Genomic DNA, 20079 nt, shown 5'->3' on the forward strand with positions numbered 1-20079 from the left:
ATAAATTTATTTAATAAAATTTAATAAATTTGATTCAATAAAAGCCACTCCAGTACAGTAAAAACCCAAGGCCCTGTTGTTGTTATCTGGATGCACAAATTTAAAATTATATGTACTCTAGCAAAGGTGGCCTGAGCTTGGATGTGTTTGGAAGTGCTAGTCAGTGGAGGCTGGCTCAAGGCATGGGATTGGAAATTGGGGTGTTCTGCTTTTGGGGTACTCTGTAGTTAAATTTCTAAAAGCAGAAAAGGAGCTCCAGGTAGCAGATCCTGGTGAAGGACTTTACAAAGTGAAGAAAGGAATCTTATCCGTTGCTGAATAGCTCTATTAAATGATGAGAAAAAGCTCAGCACCACCTTGTTATCTGCACATGACCTCTTCTGAGGCATCCGTGGCACAAAATAAAATAGGAAAAAAGAAGGACAGATTAAGCAAGAGCCCGAGAGTTCTGCATTTGAAAGCAGAGCTTCAGGACAAGGACACTTTCCAAAGAACCATTTCAGGCAAAGGTCACATGTACGCATATAAAATCATTCCTGAAAGCAGCGCCTTTGTCCCCCAGCTATCTCCCAATGGAGCCATTGTCCTGCCGGGGCAGCTGGCACCCTGACTTCAGCCCCGCCGCAGCGGGGCCGGGGCGCGGGGCACCCCCGGAGCCGGCCTGGCCCGGGGCAGCCGCGACCTCCCCGGGGCACTCCGGGCCCCGCGCGTCTGCCGGAGCCGCTCCGGAGCCAGCGCCGAGCGCAGCTTCCACGCCGAGCTTCTGACATGGAGAGAAAAGACCCGCTGGTACGGTAGGAGCATCTGCACTCCCCTTCTGCCCTGCGTGTTTTCCTGGCTTGCCAAAGTAGCCTTAAATAAATATCATTACAAGCAAAGTCAGCTAATGAAGTAGCATGAATATGGTTTTGCAGAATGTAATTCGGATTGGGATTTGGCAAGTAGGAATCCTTCCAAAATGCATTCAGGGGTGATGTTGAAAGTCCCCTGGTTCATAATAAAAGAGAAAATATTATTTAATGCACAGAGAAGAAAATGTATTTTGGAAACCATAACAAGCTTGTATAGCTTGTTTTGCCTCCTGAAGAGATCTCCTCTCTTAACCTATTTAATATAAACTGCTTTTCATATATATTCTTATATATTCTTACCTTATAGCAATATCAAAATTGGCATCCAGCACAGACATGAGCAAAGTATCTTGTGTTTTGTTTATATTTACCTCCTACAGTATTAATATTATGCAAGTACATAAATATGAGTTTAGAACTCCTACATCACTTGGCTTTTGATTTATATTAAAATTTCCAGTGTCTGGAGCTTCACTGGTAAAGTTCTGGTCTTGAAGGCAATCTTTCTCAACAAAGTTCCTGTATGGGTACCTCTCCTTAAGCCTTTTTCTCCAGGGGAACTATATGGATTCCTTTAAGCAGGGTAGTAACACTTCAGGTATCTGTATTTTTTTCCCATAACTCCCTGTGCCACAACTGTAAAGTGCTGATTAGAGAGACAAATTGGATAAGGAGCAATGAAACACTGCATGCCTCATAGTTCTTCTATTCATAATGGACTCATTATGATTTTGATTATTCTGATTTTGAAGGATTAGTCTTGGGTCCTTCTTTCAAGGTTATTTGCTTCTGATTTGCTTACATTTTGATTGTGATTTGCTTCTAATTTCTGTTGGTCTATGCAAGCTTCCTGTCAGCATGTGTCAGTGCTGTGCACACTGTTCCTTATTGCCACCACATCTGTGATGGAAACTCTGCAAGTGGAATTGGGACACTGACTTGTCCATGAAAAACAAAACAGGGAATTAGGGCATTTCAAGGGTGTCAGTTCTACCTGAAGTTCACAGGAATGCTCCAGCTCCCCACTGGACCTGTGGGGAGGTGGGTAGGAGCTGGCAGAGAGCAGTGGCTGTGCCTAAAAAAAAGCAAAAAAAAAAAAGGTGGATAGGGAGAGATACCGGGGGGGTGTCTGTGCCTAAAAAAAAGCCAAGGTGACTGTGCTGCTAAGATTGGCTGCCCACAGAAGACCTGTTGTACCTGTTTAGGGACAGATAGAAACATTTGTAGATTAAGAGCTTCTCATGAAGCGCAAGGCGGGGAAATGTTTCCTCCTAGGAGGCTGGCCTGTATAAGATGTTAAGAAAACAAAATAGTGCTCCATTTGTGTAGTAATATTTATTCTACAAAATCTTAGCTTATTTCAGAGGTTGTAATATGAAGGTTAAACAATAAGTTTAATGTCACTGTGGCAAGGAGGTTTCCAATTATTCATCAAAGATGCCAGCTGAGTTTGAATGCCAGACAGCTGAAGATATGTTAGGTTCATTCTTGGAAGCTGGAGCTGTTCATAGCGGTGCCTGCACTGCAGCCTTTACCAATGGATGCCAAATGAATCCTTTGACATTAGGTGAACTGGAAGTGGAGGTAATGAATATTTGTGAGAGATGAATGAAGTGGTGCATGAGACTGCTCCTGGCAGTGCTGGGGCTAGCAGCAGCTCGTCCAAATGCCCGTGCGCTATTTGTGCCCATTTATGGCACTTCCCCAGATTAATGGACCACTTATGGAAACACATCAAACCTCATATTGCTGACACACCAGTAACACAAACTGTTTTTCAGGTGCTTACAAATCTGACAGCATCCTTGACCTATGCCACACCTTGCTGGATGAGGGGTTTTGAGCCTCCCAGCACAGGTCTCCCCATGCCACCCACACCAGCCCAGCTGGGATGCACCCTCCCCTGTGCTCACCACCGGGAGAGATGACAACTGTGTTTGTAGGGAGCCAGACCAAATGATCTCACAGGCTTTCTTTGTCTCAAAACCCAGGAAACTCTGTGTGCTCCACATAGTTAGAATAAAAGAGAACTGTTGCCTTGGTACACAAAAAACCCCATAAATATAGAAATAAATACATATTGGCTCTATCACTTTTGGTGAAATATTTTCCTATTGTGTACAGTTGTTTAAATTCCATGAGATTCATGGTAAATGGTCTTTTGTCTTAGAAGGCTTCATGTTTCACAACACTGAAGTAATGAATTGTTTAGAAGTTCTAGTGGATAGTGCTGTATGTGAAAATTTGGATAAAAAGAGATTAAAAATACAAGATAATAGCAGGTATGCTCAGCTTCTGTCCTCTTGCCCTAAGCCAGACAGAACTTTTCTCCTATTGCAGCTGGATTGCATCCATGACTGGGAGATTGTGTCCAGACACCTGCTCTTCTCCAGCCCTTAGCCAGCCGTTTTCTTTTCATTTCTTTGTGGGGCTTCATGCCCTCCTTCCATACTGTTTTTCTTCTGAAGTAACTCAGAAGTCTTGTCCAAAAGCTTTCCCCTTTGTTTATCTAACTTTGTCATTTCTTGTAGAGTTTTTTTACTAGGAAGCTCTTTTGGGTTGGCCTTGTCCGGCTGCCAGATGCCCTCTCTCATTCCCCCTCCTCAACAGGGCAGGGGGAGAAAATAGGATGGAAAAAGCACGTGGACTGAGATAAAGACAGGGAGATCACTTACCCAATTAGTGTCTTGGGCAAAACAGACTCAACTTGGTAAAAATGAATTCAATTTGTTGCCATCTAAAATAGATTAAGGTGGGAAGCAAATTAAAAAATTGAAACAGCACCTTTCTTTCCCCTTTTCCCAGTGCTTCATTCCTGGTTCCTCCACCTCTCCCCACCATCCCAGGCAGCACTGGGGGGATGACCAGTCCACAAGAGCCCTCCTCTGCTGCTCCCTCCTGCTCACACATCTCCCTGCCCCGCTCTGGGGCCTTTCCATGGGCCAGGGTCATCAGGACAAACCTGCTTCTCTAAAGTATTTTCTGATGGCTGCAGGGGAATCCCTGCTCTGGTCTGGAGCGCCTCCTCCCCTCCTTCCTCAGTGACCTTGGTGCCTGCAGAGCTGTTTCTCTTACTTTCCTCTCACTCAGCACTACCTGCACAGCGCTTTTTACCCCCTTCTCTTTTGTTCTTCCCGAGGCGCCGCCATCTTGGCCTTGTGAGGGGCTGGTGAGGGCCTGAGCCCGGCCTGTGGTGGGACAGGCTGTGTCTGCTCCATGGCAGCCCCGGCCTCTCCACATAATGCACTACTGCTCATGTTTCTGCATTCTCACCCTCTGTTGTTCTGTTTCCATGTATTTTTTAGGTTAGTTAAAGACTTTAACCTGAAAGCCTTCTAGTTTTGAAGACCTCTCTGGGCTTTGCTGTCGCTTGGCTCTTCACCATCCTTGTCCATAACCTAAGTTTTTCTTCCCATGTCATCTGATGTAGAAATCTGCAGAAGCACCACTGTTGGGACATGGCCAGGGTTGTTCCTGAAGTCCTCCCTTCCACAGCACCCACCTCCCATCCCCCTCACTGAAATGTCACATTTTATTCCCTTCACAGATTTCTGTTCCCTGCTGCTTGCTGTAAATGGTGTGTTCAGCTGAGGCCCTGCCTCTCATACCTGTGGTGCTCAAAGAACTTGGGATATATGGATTGTCCTGGGTAATAATGCTTTGTTCATGCAGGCTTCTTGATCTATGCCAAGTTTCAAGCTCTATATTGGCACATGTGGCAGTGGAGGTGGCTGCTGGGACATGGCAGGATGAGCTGCTGAGGCTGCCAGGCCACACATGCACTCAGCCAGCACCAGCCCACTGGTTCCCAGACACATCCATCAGGGAATCACTCCCTGATGTTTTATAGAGTTTTACAGAGAGCCCTGTGCAAACCTGGGACAGGATTGGAACACTTCCCTCACCTGTTTTGCAAACAGCATAACAAAGCAGAGGGTAGGAATATGGCCCAGGGACACCTCATCCCACACCCTGAATTTTCAATTAGTTGACTACAGCAACTGGGGTCTGCAGAACTGCCCCAGATTGTCTAATTTAGTCCTTGAGGCAGGAGATTTTGGTGCAGCAGGATGCACCAGCACCCATGACAAATAGCAGTAAAAACGGCAAAGACACTGAAGTGAATTCCAAGATAGGATTTACTATCCACAGGACATTTGTGGATTTGAACCTATTGCTGTGTATCTTACCCTGCTGAAAAATATTTTAAGTAGCATTAGCTTTATGTCCCTGGTGCTGTTGATGAATGTCACAGCTTGAAGACCTTTTCTGGCCAGTGACAGGAGAAAGGGAGAATGGAACAAGGGTTTTTGGAGCTGCAACAGGATGGTGGTGAGGAACCTGTGTTGTGGCAGCAGCAAAGGGGGACCAGCCCTGCACCAAATTAAATGTTGGAGCTACCAAAGGGGACAGGGAAACTGTGATTGCAACTGCAAGGACTGTAACAGTTGAGTGCCCCTCCAGCTGCACCAGCCCACGGTTTGGTGTGTCAGCCTTGGTCTCAGGTGTGAGTGGGATGGTGGGAACTGGCACTCATCTGTATCAGGACCACTGAAGGATGGTCAGTGCAATACTTAAAGACTTTACAGGCTGTATAAAGAGAAAATATTGATTGGTTCAGCCATCTTTGGAGAAAGAGGAGTATGAGTTTGTGGCTGCAATCTGGTACCTGCACCAGGTGACACTTCCTCAGTCGTTTCAGGCATTCTTCAAAGGCTCTTTGCACACCCACAATGATTTTTGGCTGGGACAATCATCAACATCCATAAACATGAACATGAACATAAACATGTCTATAAACTGGATATCCAGGGGATGAAAATATGGTAATTATGGGGTAAGAGAAAATGTACTGATGAAACAATATTTTGTAAATAATTAAGTTGCCATCACCCATAAATTCCTGTTTTTATTTCTTTCCATGCTGAGGCTGAGCAGCTAAAATGGCAGTGAAGACAGTAGGCAAACCTCAGGAAAGGTCACCCCTCCAGCTTGGAGAGAGGGCATGCTGCAAGATGGGGTGAAATTCCCTTGGAGCTGATGACCCTTCATCTGGAAGAAATGTAAGAAGCCCTTAAGTGCTTTTGGGATCTCCAGAATAACAGGATTCCTTTTCCTGCTCAGGGGAACAGTATTTCTTTGTATATTCCTTGTAAATGACAGGATTGTACCAGAGAATCTAAGTCTCTGCTTACAGGAAACAACCTGAAGGGTCCCAGCCTCAGCTGGCTGCAAGTCCAAAAGCACTGGCCCAGGCCATTTGTGCTTGACTACATGAATTCAGTGCACCTAAAGACACTCCACTGCTTTGACATTCTCTAAAATATAATGGACTTGTGCAGTAGAGTACAACTGAAAGAGCATTAGCAACAGGGCAGAGATCACAAGGATGTTTTCCTCCTTCCAATCCTCACAACAGCAGGAACAAGAAGGAGATTCCCTTTTGGAGTCTCCAAAACTCTGTTCTCCTAATATATTTCATCTCCTTTCACCCTCAACACTAAGATGTTTTTTTCTGCCCTCCAATTGCCCTGCCAAGCCAGCCCAGCATTCCCCACAGATGGCAGGAGCTGGCTGTGACAGTCGTGGGTTATTGGGTACCCTTCATTTACTGTGCTGTCCTAGCAGTTGCTGTTGGCAACATTGAGCCTGGTTTGTGTGTTGAATCTGCCACTTCTCCAAAAGTTTCCTGTGCCTTTCCCCTGTGCCTTCTGTCCTGCAGTCTGACTGTACTTCCACCTGCACTTACACAATGGAGTTTAGAGTTTGCCTTATTTGTTTTACTCATAATGCATCAGAGTAGGAAGCAACAAAACTTTTCCTAGTGTTGCTTTATTTTTACTTCAGTACCTTCCAAAACTATGCTGGGATTATCTGCAGAATCAAGCAGATGCTTCAGCAGGCTTAGACTCCCAGCAAGCAGGAGTATGAACATGAGGTTATAGTCCCATACCCATTTTCAAACCAACTTTTACAGCTTAAGCTGCCAGAAGGGCAGTTTGTGCTTCTGTTCTGTATCAGTGCAAGGGGAACTCAGTTAACACAGGGGTAGGGGTGCTCCTCCTCTGATGATTTCAGCTGTCACCTGAACATATTGCTGCTCCTTGCCTCTTTCCATCATCCATCCTGGCTTCTTTGCCCAAAGTGTATTGGGATTTTTTGTTTGTTTGTTTTAAAGGTGATTTAATAATAGTATTCCTCCTCTCCCAAAAGACTGAAATGTTGAGCTTGCACATCTGAGCAGGGACAGCAGGCACTGGAGGCCCTCCCTGCAGCTGGTGAAGGAGATGTCCCTGCTTTCTTCACCACAGGAGTAGTTTACTCAAGTCTTTTTTACATGGTTTAGAACACTTTGATGGTGTTGCCATCAAAGTTGTTTGGTTTCAGTGTCTTAGAGAAGGGTTAGCCATGGACAGTGAAAAAATAATAAATAAAATAGTTTTGCAGGCTCTCTGTGGATGCCCAGGAACATCTGTCTCTACCATGGAAATCTTCAACAACTATAATTTTAAGCTGGTTTCAGTCTTGTCTGCTGTGAAAAGGACATTTACCAGGGCGGGGAGCCTTCTCTGAAGGTTGAGCAGAGCAGAGCTGCTGTTGGTCTACAGCAGTCAGCAATCACTAAACCAATGAATTGTGTCTTTCTGAAAGTTTTGTTTTGCTAAATAAAAAGCCAAAATATGAGTTAAACAAAGCTTAACTCAGTAAGATTATTTGCTTTAAAATAATGAAGAAATCTATTAATATTTAAGTGACCTGAGTTTCCCTGCAGTTTATTTGTTTAATCTGTTAGAAAAAATACTTTACTCCTTTCCAAAGTTTTATGCTGAGAAAGTGAAAAAAGTATTTGCCTAAAACCCCCTGATAATCCTTATGCAAACCAATGCAGAGTAGCATATTTTTGATTACTAGCATTTTTCTTCATTATTTTTATATTGCATTCCTGCAGACTTTGAAATTTTTTCAATTACACATTATGATATGGGTTTTTAAAGGAATCGTTCAGCAATGGATCACATTGTTTAGTTGTTGAAATGTTGCCTATACTTTTCTCACCCGTAGAAAACAGGGAGTACTGTTCCAACAGGATGTTTTTCCCTTTGTACTTACATTTGTCATCTTTGCACTCAGCTGAAATCAGAAAAAAAAATGTGACCTTCAACTGAACTTGCGGTGACATGTTTCAACTTAGGAAAATTTGTGATGCTTGGAAAGTGGCCCATCTGTCCGAAATGACCCAAAAGCCAGATGTGATTGTTTTACCCTTTTGTGCTTTGCCATTACAGCGGGCAGCAGCAGATGCCTAGTAAGAAATGCAGGGTGTTTAGTGAATGCTGAGGTGACAGCGCTCCCCTGGGAGCAGAGGGAATGGGGGACAGCAGAGCTCGTCCCTGCCCCCTCCCCACTCCCCTGCCCACGGATGCTCCTCACTTACTGGCAGCAGTAGCAGCAGTTTGCAGCTCACTGTGTCTCACTGCTGCCAGGGCTGAGGACGAGGGCAGGAAACTCATCCAACTGTAAAACCTGTCAAAGGAAGGGAGGTTTTTAACCTGTTTTGATTTGCGGTGTATCTCTAGAAATGGTTGGGGTGAGAGGATGGAAGAGACAGCAAGAATTTGCCAGTCTGCTAGGCCTGGTGGTAGACATTAGGTATCTGGATTCTATTTGCTGTGTTTATTTCTATTCTGAAGGAAAAGGCCAGAAAGGACAGTTATTTCCAAGGTGTGGAAATATCTCACCCCTCTCAACAGATAGGGAAGCTTTAAAAGATGTGTCTTTCAACTATGAGATAAATGAGATAAATAAATGAGTACATCCAAAAAAGGGCTGCAGATGGGATTAAGTTTATTAACATGTTAGCTGTGTCCCCATTTTATGCAATTTTCCATGAACAAAAGCCTGGACAGTTCCTGTTGTATCTTCTGCCACATAAATATTCATGTGGCCAGTGAATCAGATCAGGCTGTTTAGGCAGCATTTAATAATTGTTTTTCTCTTTAAGAGGACACCTCTTCTTCATCAGCTGTCCTAATTTCTTCAGGATTTCCTTCTCTTTATGTTGGACTGATTGCATTTAGTGGTGTAGACCTGCAGTTCTTATGCAAATAAAATAGATTTGCTTGAGTCAGGCTGATGCTCATGTGGAGTAGGTTCAAGCCCTAGAAGGCCCACAGCTTTTTTTTCTTTTTTCTTTTTTTTTTTTTTTTTTTTTTTAATTTTTATTATTATTGTCTTAACTGCAGCACTGCCAAGGTCTGTTCTATGTTCATGCATTTATTTTCCATGCCAAAAAAAAGCTTTAGGTGGAAACACACATCACCATAACAGCAGCCAATTCTTCAGCCTCAGATGCCTCTTATGCATAGAACCAGGAGGAAAATGTGCCCATCTGAAGGCATGTCTCCATTTGTGTGGGAATCTCTGTTTCCAGCCTGACCCCACTTTGATCTTTCTGAAGTACTGATGCTGCAAAAAAAGTCTCAGCTGCAAGCAAGTCAAGAACAATATTCCTAGTGACATATCTCTTTAAACTGAAATCAAATAGGATTCTGCTGTTTTGAAAATATCAGGGGTTTTTTTTATTAACTAGTAGAAAGCTATTAATTAAAATATTTCTTTTTTGATCCAAGTGCTGAAAACATGAAAAAAAGTATTTCAAACAAACAGAAACTCTTGTTTGCAAAGAAAACAAAGTAAACAGTATTAATTATATCCACATTTTACTTGTAGGGGAGAGACTAGCACTTGGAAATTTTTAATCATATCCAAACCTTGACCTTGAAAATGTGCCAAAATGGAGTTTGAGCTGAGGGTAAATGTAATCAGAGTCAGAGAGATATGTTACAGGGTTATTGTAGAAGTCCTCACAAGAAGTTTTATATACCCAGGAGATTCAAAGCTAGTATTCTACTGAGAAAGGTTTGAAAATGGTAAAGGATGTACATAGAAATTAGAAAAAGAAACTGGAAAGATTATTTGAAGTCTAGAAAACCTGCTTTTTTACATCTTTAAGTAGCTTTCCCATCCTTGTGGGGTTTTTTTTGGTCTCTGTTTAGCTTTTTTCACTGTTTGTTTTTGTTTTGGTTGGATTTTTTCCTCATTTAGCTTTAATTCATTATTTTAAAGAGCCTATGGTTTTTGTGGGATGTAATAGGTTGTATCACTTGTAAAATTCAAATAAATTAACAACAATTGTGTGTGGCATATGCAAGGTACCATGCCAGGCCCTTGAAAGCTCCAGACTGCTGTCTGGGGGGTAGGTGGGTGGATTTCACACCATTGAAATCTACAGCTCTTTGAAAAAGACCGATGTAAAGCTGTTAATGGGCACCTGTGACACCCATAGCAAGCACTGGAAAACAAGAGTGAGGACTTGAATACACAGCTTTTATGGGCTGTGCTAAAAACACATATGGGCCCTGTGGCTCCATGTTTCACTCCTTCATATTCTCCCTGAAGATTTTTCATCACTGAACAGCTTTTATTCTGCAGTTGCTAGAATTTTTATATATGACTATCTTAAGAAATACAATTCTAAGTGCATTTTAGTGAAGTGCTTGAGCTGCTTCATAATAGTGTTATTGTCCAGAAACTGAATTGGGCATATGTTAGTTTCTTTAAAGATGAGGAAGGCACAGATATGGAACTGCTGTTAACGCTGCTACTGTCGTGTGTGGCTCTCAGTGAGAGGTGAAATACCCTGCCTTGCAGTGGGTGGTGTATTAGCTGTGGTACTGCTGGGAGAGAGACAAGCACCCAATGCTTTCTCCAGGTCACAGAAAACTCCTCTTCTCTTTCCAGCTGACCTAGCTCTCCTGCTAAAACACATAACCTGGCATATAAACCTTGTTCTGCTTGTGCCACCACAAATGGTGATTGTGTGTGGAGGGGGCACTTGGGCTGAGACCTCTCCACAGGCAGCTTCTGGAGCTGCAGTGCTGTCACCAAATCCACAACCCTCACTGAACCACTGAAGCTGTTGTATCTGATCTGGGGTGTGAGAAAATTTATTTCTCTACTGCATTATGTCCTCCTTTATCTCACCAGCCTGCTCACCAGCATTTCAGTCATCCCAGTGAGTATACAAACATTTTACATAAGTAAAGCAGAGACAGGGACTCGGGTCCTCCCCTGGCCAGTGGTTCCTCTTCTGTCTCTGGCTAGGCAGAACCCAGATTCAGCCAGGCATGAACTCACTGTCCCTGTGTTTTGAGCAGGACACGTACATGAGGGTGAGGTGAGGTGAGGAGGGGTGCAACGTGCTGTGCTGGTGGTACTCAGTGAGTTTTGGCTGTATCTGAGTGCTCTCCCTCCAGCCCTATGAACCCTGCAGGCATTATATAGAATGCTCAGAAATGCTGATGGGCCTATATGTGCCTAAGGCACTTGGTGCTTCAGGGGCTGGGCTGCAGCAAACTGCAATTTTGAAGACTTTAATTTGTCCATGATTGTCCCTGAGGGTCTGGCACTGCTTTATGGGTCTTTTTGGCCAAGAAAGTCATCCTCAGCACAGCCCTCCAGGGCACCAGGCACTATGATTTGCATACCATTCCCCTCGGGGCAGTGATGAGCAGACAGATAATTGAAGACTGGTGGTGTTTTGAGAAACTGCGGTGAGGAGGGTGTACTTTCATGTGAGCACAGCCTGGTTTGTGGGTCTCCCCAGGCTCATGGGGTAGCAGAGGGCATAGCTCCTCAGCAGTCAGTCCTGTGCCTTCGGAAGTTCCATCTGAATGTGAGGAAGAACTTATTTACTGTGAGAGTGACTGGAGCAAGCTGGAACAAGCTGCCCAGAGCGGCTGTGGAGTCTCCTTCTCTGGATATATTCACCATCCTTAGAAGTCTGCCCTAGGGAATCCTGTTTGATTGGGGAGGTTGGACTAGATGACCTCCAGTGGTCCCTTCCAACTTTAACCATTCTCTGAGTCTGTAATTAAAACGTGGTTTAAAGTTCTTTATACACAGGAATCAGCTCTATTTGATATATTGTGCCTCTCTGACTTTGTTAAGACTCAGGGTGTCTTCAGCAAGGTACTCAACTCTTCCCATGGTCACTCTGACTGTTGGAAGTTCATTTGGTTTCCCAGCACTTATACCTGAGTACAACTGATGTGGATACAACTTGAATTTCTATGGCTTGTCCAAAGGTTTTGTTCCTTGAAATTGCCATTTTGTGCACTCAACTGACTGTTTTTCTTGGCCACGACTATACGTGGATGCTGTGTTTAGGAGGATGAGAGTTCTGAGGCACTATAAAGAAGTCCTTCACCTTTCTGTCTTTCATGTTGCTGTCAACCCTACTGGAGGCTTTCACCTGGTCCCCCAGTCACCCCATACATCCAGCATCCAGTGCAAAGTTGACACGAGTAGCTAAAAAGGCTCATTTTATTGCAGTCCACTCTATCCCCAACCTCTGACTCAGCCAGCATACTTGATTTCTCTGCATTCCTTTTCTCATTAGAAAAACTGCAAAAGAAAAATGAGTTTATGTAAGACTGTAAGTACTGCTTTGCTTATATTAACTCTATGGAATAGCCTTTGATACCACTTCCCATAGCATTCTTCTGGAGAAATTGGTTATTCATGAGCTGGATGGGTGCCCTCTTCACTGGATTAAAAAACCTGCCTGGATGGCTGGGCCCAGAGAGTGGTGATAGAGTTAAATCCAGTTGGTGTCCAGTCTCCAAGGCTCAGTAGTGGGGTCAGTTATGTTTAATATCTTTTATGATGACCTGGACAAGGGAGTTGAGGGCACCCTCAGTCAGTTTGTTGCCCAGCAGAAAAGGAGCTGGGAGAGCTCATCAGCAGTGGCTGAACATGAGCCAGTGTGTGCCCAGGTGGCCAAGGCAGCCAACGGCACCCTGGCCTGGATCAGAAACAGTGTGGCCAGCAGGGCAGTGACCTGGCACTGGGGAGGCTGCACCTTGAATCCTGGGTTCACTTTGGAGCCACTCACTTTAAAAAGGACATTGAGGAGCTGGAGCATGTCCAGAGGAGGGAAACAGAGCTGGAGGAGGGTTTGGAGCACATGATGAGGAGAAACTGAGGGAGCTGGAGCTGTTTAGCCTGAAGAAAAGGAGTCTCAGGGAAGACCTTATCACTATTTACAGCTGCCTGAGAGGAGGCTGCAGCCAGGTGGAGTTTGTTCTCTTCTTCCAAGCAAACGTAACAGGATGAGACAAAATGGCCTCGGGTTGTAGCAAGGGAGGTTTAGACTGGATATTAGGAAAAATTTCTTCACAGAAATTGTTGTCAAACTGCCTAGGGAAGCTGGTGGAGTCACTATCCCTGGAGGTATGTAAAAGACGTTTAGGTGTGGCACTTAAGGACGTGGTTTAGTGGTGGACATGGGTTTGGACTCTGATCTTAATGCTTTTTTCCAACCTAAATGTTTCTGCGACTCTGTGAATGTTTGTAACTGGAAATGGAACAGCACGAACCTCTCCTGTGAGGCGCCATCTGGTGCCTCCTTGTAAGCTTTGCAACCCATGTTAAACAACCAGGCTTGTAATCATACAAGCCTGAAAAGCCAAAGGACAATTTTTATACACAAAAAGTGAGGAAGAGGCATTACATATTCTGATGATCTTGTTAAAATTCCTTTTTAAAGTGTTTCATTTAAGCCTTAAAACTTCCACTGAATTGCTGAATTTGTGGGCCAGGAATATATTATTTCAGCTTCAGTCCTTTCTTTTCTGATTAGTAAAATGGCAATTAGTTGCTGAAAAATTAGTTGCCAGTAATCCCAACAGTGAAATTTTTCCTGAACAAAATCATTAGACCTTGTTTATGCTAATAAGTTCCTTTTGAATCTGTGGGATAGCTTCAGGCACAATCCTTGTGACAAAAAGGACATTGTGCATCTGACTGTGTTCAGTTCAGAGCTACTAGAAAATGTCTTACATAACACAGATGAAAGAGATTAGCCATTTCAGAGTCATCATCTATAGTTCTAAAGGACATTACAAACGAGCTTAATTAATTTAATATACTTGTAGCATGGACTAGGAAACATAAAATAAGCTCTTCCATTTATGTCACGTTGTGAAGTTTACAAGCTCCAGAGATGTTACATGAATGGAAGAATGAAATATGTATATTTCAATTGGTATAAGTCATTCATAAAGCTGTATTTTTTGGTTTTCTTTGTTAAGGGTTTTTTTCTGAATGGCCATTTTTAACATATGTAGGAACTTTCCAAAAAAATTGAGGACCTGTGTGTTAGGAAGATGTGCAGGAACGACAAAGGCTGTGAAATTGAGAGCATCTCAGAGACTTCATGTATTGGTTTGAGCACACAAAATTGGCCACCTGATTTGAAAAGTCCATTGTGTTTTGCCTGAGTCCCTTGGTGATCCGAAGGTCCTAGCCTGGAGGAGAGCTTGGAGCTGCTGATTCCCGTATTTTGCTCTGAAACCATGAACTCCGTTAGTTAAGATACATAGGCAACACTGTTAGCAGTTTCATTTGTGACACTTCAGGTTTCCCTTCTGCTGCGCGCACACTGCTGCACTTAACCTAGTGTTTGGGCATGAGGTTGTTTGACCACAGGATATCCAGAGGCTAAGGGCAAAGAATTTTATAGTAAAACCTTTGATGATTACTTTTCTTTAGACTTCAACACAACAGCTTTTTGCTAGAAAAATAGTGCCTATTGCAACTTTTTTTCTTTTTTTTTTCAGCCCAGATAGTGATAAAGTGAACATTAGAAGATGGGTCTTGAATACATAGTCTCAGTTTGTGCAAGGAAAACGAATACAATGTCCTTGTGTAGGAATTTTCAAGCTAATTACATTGCCTTGAGACTTGCAATGCAAAGTTGCAGCTGCACAATGGAGCCACTTTCGGTTAAGAGACTGCATAAAAAAGGATCAGGTCCTAGCAAAGGCTAGCAGGCTGACACTTGGGCAGCAAAGAGAAAGGATTTTTAGACTCTGTCTTGTAAAGCTACACAGTGGGGGAGTTATTTCAGCAGGTAAAAGTTGCCTCTAAACAAAGTTCAAAATTGTATGTGTTTAATACTGCAAAATATTTTAAAGAAAACTGTACTGTGTCTTTCAATGCCAGTATAGAATATGGGACAGGTCCCAAGGGAAGCCCAAGGGAAGCTCAGTCCACCCGAGGGCTTACAAACCTTGACTCTGTCCCTTTAAATGTAATTGTTAGTAAACATTTTCATGAAAGAAGCTTTCATCAGAGAAAAAAAAGTGGCAAACTACAGTGGTAAATAATTTGCCTTGGCAAATAACATTTAATCCACTGATTTGAACTGTAATTCTGTTCAGCATTATCATTTGCTTTGTAAATAAAAGTGCTTATCCAAACAGCCAAGTTTTCTGTTGTTGATGAAAATGGGGAAATGTGGGGCAGAGGGAACGTGTCACTTCCCTTCCTTTCTGGAAGTCTGGGGTTTCCAGCTATTCAGATGAAACTGCTTGTGTTTCCATCGATACGAGCCTTGCCCTGCCACAGCAGCCCGGGCGAACACCCCCTGCCCCCCGCTCTGAAGGTGTCTCCAGTTTCGAGAGGCCCCTGCTCGGCAGCGCAGAGCGGAACTCGGGGAGCAGCCGCGGAGAACGAGCCCCAAACCCGCCCGGCCGTGCCAGGGCAGCGGGGCGGGCGCGCCCCGGGTCGAGCCCCTGGGGCTGCCACACCTGACACCGGCCGGGCCACTTTTGGGGGTGGCAGCGGCAGATCTGCAGTGCGCAGCCCCCAGCGAGCTTCCCCCCTCTTCTTCTCTGAGCCAGATGGAGCCGCATTTGGTTTCTCTTTTAAGCATGTTACTTTTGTGAGGAGAATAAAACGAGCAGGAACAGCTCTTGGCCGCAGCGGCACAAGCGAGCCCTGCTCTGCCAGAGGAAACCACATAAAAGCGCGCGGGTGTGCGTTTCGGGGGAGGGCGTAGCGAGCGATGATGCCTGGAGCTTCTTGCACTCGGAGCTGCGATTTGTGAGTGAAACATGATGAAATCACCCCCTGGACAAATCACACGAGCCTGTCAACCTCACCAGGTGGGATTACTCGTAGCTAATAGCCTCAACTCCCCGAGCAAACAGAGCTCTGCGCTCACTATAAAAAAAGGCGACAGTGCGGCGTAGGCTTTTCAAGAATTCCCTGGTATGGCTAAGCAGGGCTGCGTCCACTCGCACCAGGTAGGAGAGGAGAGGAGCGGAGCGTGTTTGCTTTTAGAGGAGGAGTAGCCCGTCCTCATTCCGAATAAGTTCCTACAAAAAGGAGCGTTTCAGCTCCAGAAAGAGATGTTTTATTCATAAACCCCTTCTGGTCTGTGTTACTCTCCAACGGTGACGCTGTCAGCTGCTGCTCCAGTGATGGGAACTGCAGTGCTAGGGAGCTCCAATGTACTGAGGACCATCTCCGCCCTTTATGCATAATGCTCTTAGTGCAAAAGTCCTGCTTCTTGCACGGTTTGCTTACTTTGCTGTTTTACTTTTGCAGGTTATATCCTTATTTGCTTTTGCCTTTGGAGTAAATGTCTGCATGGGATTTACAGCAAATCGATTTAGGAGATCTGAAGAATGGGATGAGGGCCCGGTCTCAGGTACAGTAACAGACATAAATTGTACATCACCATATACCCTTATGTTATAGACTGCGGTTAGAAACCATTCCTACTCTGTAACAGTAGTTTGCTTGTTCCTTTTCCCTGTAGGATATAGAGAAGAATAAATAACTCACTGAGCCCGAGTCAGTTGACCTTTGGGACTCACCTATAGGTCTCCTATTTACTTAAACTTTTGCTCTGTGTGCATGTGACTATGGAAAATTTAGCTTATTTTAGGACTAAGCACTGTCAGTCTCACAGAGACTGGTCTCCTCGGCTCGTGAAGTGTTTGCTGTGTTTTGTACTCTGCACGGCTTCTTTCTAGCACTAAGAGAAACTCCCTGATGGCTTTAAGGGTGGTGGATTTATTTTGGTAGCACTGAAGCGGTTTCTAGAAACTTGATTAGTGCTTTCAAGAGGCACTGGTGAGAAAAGCTTTTGGGATTTCTGTGGCTCCTGAGGTTATGCTGGTTTGTGAACAGTAGACGGCAGACATCTGACGGCAGAGAAGGCTGGGAGAGGAGAGCAGGTGTTCGTGCAGATGTGCTGTCACCGAGTCCTCTGCTTTTCTTACGCCTGCTACTTTTACTCTTTGGAAGACAGCAAGAACATGCCGCAGGAGAAGCTGTTATTTGTGTTGTGGGGCAGTATAGGGTTCTGTGAGCTCAAGCATAGTCCCAATGGAAAAATGTATAAACCAGACAACTAGCCTTTTTTTATTCAAGAAAAAAAAGGCTTGAGTTGTGTCTCTGTTCCTTTGGCAGGAGAAGGGAAACTCGCGGTCATTGACTTAGAGCTGGTTAATGTAACTGAAGTGAAAGGGTTTCATTTGCAGTGCCTGTCTATAATGATAGCATGTGAAGTTTAATTATAAAATTGCTTGCTGTGGCCAGAGTTTCTTGTGTTCCTGGTAATGTATCTGTGTCCTCCTGTCCTCCCTCTTTGAGGAATTGGTGTCTAATCACAGCCACTGTCAGGGCTGCTGGTCACTGAGTAGAGGCATTTTAGGATTTTAGGTAATCAAGAAGATAGTGGCTGTTGCTTTTGATCTATTTAGCAGTAAAAGAAAAATTGCTTGAAAAATAATTTCTAAAAATCTTCTAGGATGTTAACTGTAGAACAGATGTGTAGTGTCTGTAATAGGGATGGGAAGGATTTGCATTTCAAGTGCTCAATACCTGAGTGGCAGTTGCTTTGCTTTCACTGGTGACTGTCTAGGGTAGAGCTCAGCTGGTTTTTCCTAAAGACCCAGAGGTCTGATATTGGGGTCCCATGGCAGCTGATTGGTGCCAACCCTGCTGAGCCAGCCAGCAGTGTTCAACACATCCAGGGCTGGGAACAGTAGCTGTGTGCTCCTTCCAATAGCAGGAGGATTAGCTCAGCATTCCAGAAAAGTAGGAAGAAACACAGGATCTCTTGAAAAGGGCGGGAGATCGGATACTTTTGGAAATATATTGAAAATTTGTTTACACGTGGGACTGACCCAGCACCTGGCATTGAAGTCGTCCAGTCAAGGGTGCAATAATGAGAGACAAAATAATGGAGGATTTTGTCCATTCTGTATTTATATAGCTTGGTTACTTTTATTGCAGGAGAAATAAATTATAGCAAAACATAAAGGTGTATAGTCACAGTAAAATATAAACAGTAAAAAGTTACACTGGAGATGTACAGGGTTTTAGCAAACTGAAAGCACTGTGATCAAAGAACCTTAGTCACTCTTAACTGCATGACTTCCAATTATACTTCATTAGAAGAGAAGTCCAGTGAAATATCCAGAAAAAAAATTAGTATAAATTCTTTTTCAACATCACTATTCTTTAGCTTATTTGCTCCCAAGAGTCTTGACGTTGAGAATTAATTATTTTATGTTGGCAAAACACTTTCTTTACCAAATATTATTGTAGAAATCAGTTTGTTATTTCTCTAGAGGTATGCCATGATTGTAAGCAAATTTTCATTTTTATCTAGCATGGAACTCTGCTGTGAGCCAAAATTTTTATGGTTTTTTCCTAGTCCCTTGCAAATTCACTCCAAAGTACCACCACAGTGGCTAAACCACGCCTTCTTGTTCTCTTTTTACAGTGTACAGATGTATGTCTTTATACACTTAACATGTTGAATGTTTGTACCCAACAAATTATTTAATTTTCATTAAATTTTTTACTCAAAATAAATTTTTTACTCAAAATTTTAAGATACAGTAAAGAACCAAAGCTCACACTTTTCCTTAACTTTGCCTTTGTAAGTTACTTGCTTTATGAATTTTCTTAGCCATCTTTTAAAGCAATTCAGGGAAAATGGCCTTAGTAATCTCTTGAAGCATGGTTCTTGATCACAGTAGGATAACTTAATGCTTTAGAAGGAGAAACACTGTCGATTTTCTCTCTTCTCACTGTAGTTTTAAGCATGAAATTAAGAATGGAGTAATGCTTTTCTTCTGTTGGAACACTTGTATTTTTCCCTTACCTGACTTTCCATTTGGATTTAACTCATTGTAAAGATGAAAAGCAAGTTCACAATAGGTGTATCATCTAGCAGAACTAGCACTCCAGATGTTTTGTTAAGTATTTGGTTGTTCCATATGGGATCCAAAATGGCAAGTTTTTACTAGGTAGTCTCCTTTTTATAATGACTCTGTAAGCATGTCTATATTGTGTAATCATGTTTTAAACACTACTGCAAATAAATTGATTTCATTATTTTTAAACCTTTTAATCAGAATCAAAAGAAATAGTTCGATATGGCACTTTCTAAGATAAATATAACACCTTTAAAATGGAAATGTAACAGCTTCCTTGAACTGAATCACAAAGGCACTATTGCCCTATTTAGCTTTGCTCTCTAACCTATGACATAGAAGACAATTAGATGGCTGTTTTGAACTTAGTGGCAATAAAAGGAATGGATGGAAAACAGTGTGAAAATCTTTATGTATGAAATACTGAAGGAAGGATCTTCAGGCTGAGGTCCCAGTGCCTGCTGCACCGTCTGACTGCAGGAGCTGTGGAGGGATGCAGGAATTTTGAAAAGGATTTTTAAACTGTCTGAGTTTGTTCTATACAAGGGTTTTTGTTAGTTTGAAAGTGCTCACCACGGAGAGAGCTCCTGATGACATATTTTCAAACTATTCTGCATGCACCAGTACCTGTGCCATGGCTTTGTGCATGACCTGAAAATCATGGTCTGCCTGCAAAGGCAAGGTCAAGCATGAGAAACAAAGGAGTGATCTTAATGTATTTGGAGAAATTCAGCAAGCTCTCTTTCATGCTGCCATATGGAAAGTGTCCTACATTGACTTAGGACGCGTGACTTGAATTTGCAAAGTGATTTGGGATAATTCGCTACATCACTAATGAGGTGGTTGTCAAGAGATGTGAAAAAATTAGACAAGGTAGGTAGGCTAAACCTTTCTTACATTATATGGAAACCCTTCTTGCAGTTATAGGAGATGGAGCTAGAAGGGATTCTGAACAGCTGTGTAGACCTCCATATCCCAAGACCTGGTCAGTTGTTACAGAAGTACTTCTGACAGATCTTCTAGATCCCTAGCCCTTCTTCAAAATCTTCAAGCTCTGAGATTGCACAGCTTCTCTGTGGGTGGTTTTTGGTGCAAATGAGCTGTTCTTTACAACAGGTAGGCATTCCTAGAATGCAGTTAATTGT

At 43.2% G+C, this 20079-nt stretch overlaps 1 protein-coding gene across 4 annotated transcripts in view; it reads left to right on the forward strand.

Moving 5' to 3' along the window:
- Positions 1–662: 662 nt before the first annotated feature.
- ENPP2 (ectonucleotide pyrophosphatase/phosphodiesterase 2) overlaps positions 663–20079 on the forward strand; it is a 72443-nt gene continuing 53026 nt past the window's right edge. The window contains exons 1-2 of one of the 4 annotated variants that reach the window (XM_066565803.1): positions 663–789; positions 16308–16410. In XM_066565803.1, coding sequence (XP_066421900.1) covers positions 769–789; positions 16308–16410 — 124 coding nt within the window. In that variant the 5' untranslated portion in view covers positions 663–768. Of the gene's footprint in view, positions 790–15742; positions 15863–15916; positions 16004–16147; positions 16211–16307; positions 16411–20079 lie in introns of those variants that run through there. The other 3 variants (XM_066565780.1, XM_066565787.1, XM_066565794.1) reach the window with 3 other exon arrangements.

The sequence above is a fragment of the Molothrus aeneus genome, chromosome 1 (assembly GCF_037042795.1).
Source record: "Molothrus aeneus isolate 106 chromosome 1, BPBGC_Maene_1.0, whole genome shotgun sequence".
Taxonomy (NCBI): domain Eukaryota; kingdom Metazoa; phylum Chordata; class Aves; order Passeriformes; family Icteridae; genus Molothrus; species Molothrus aeneus.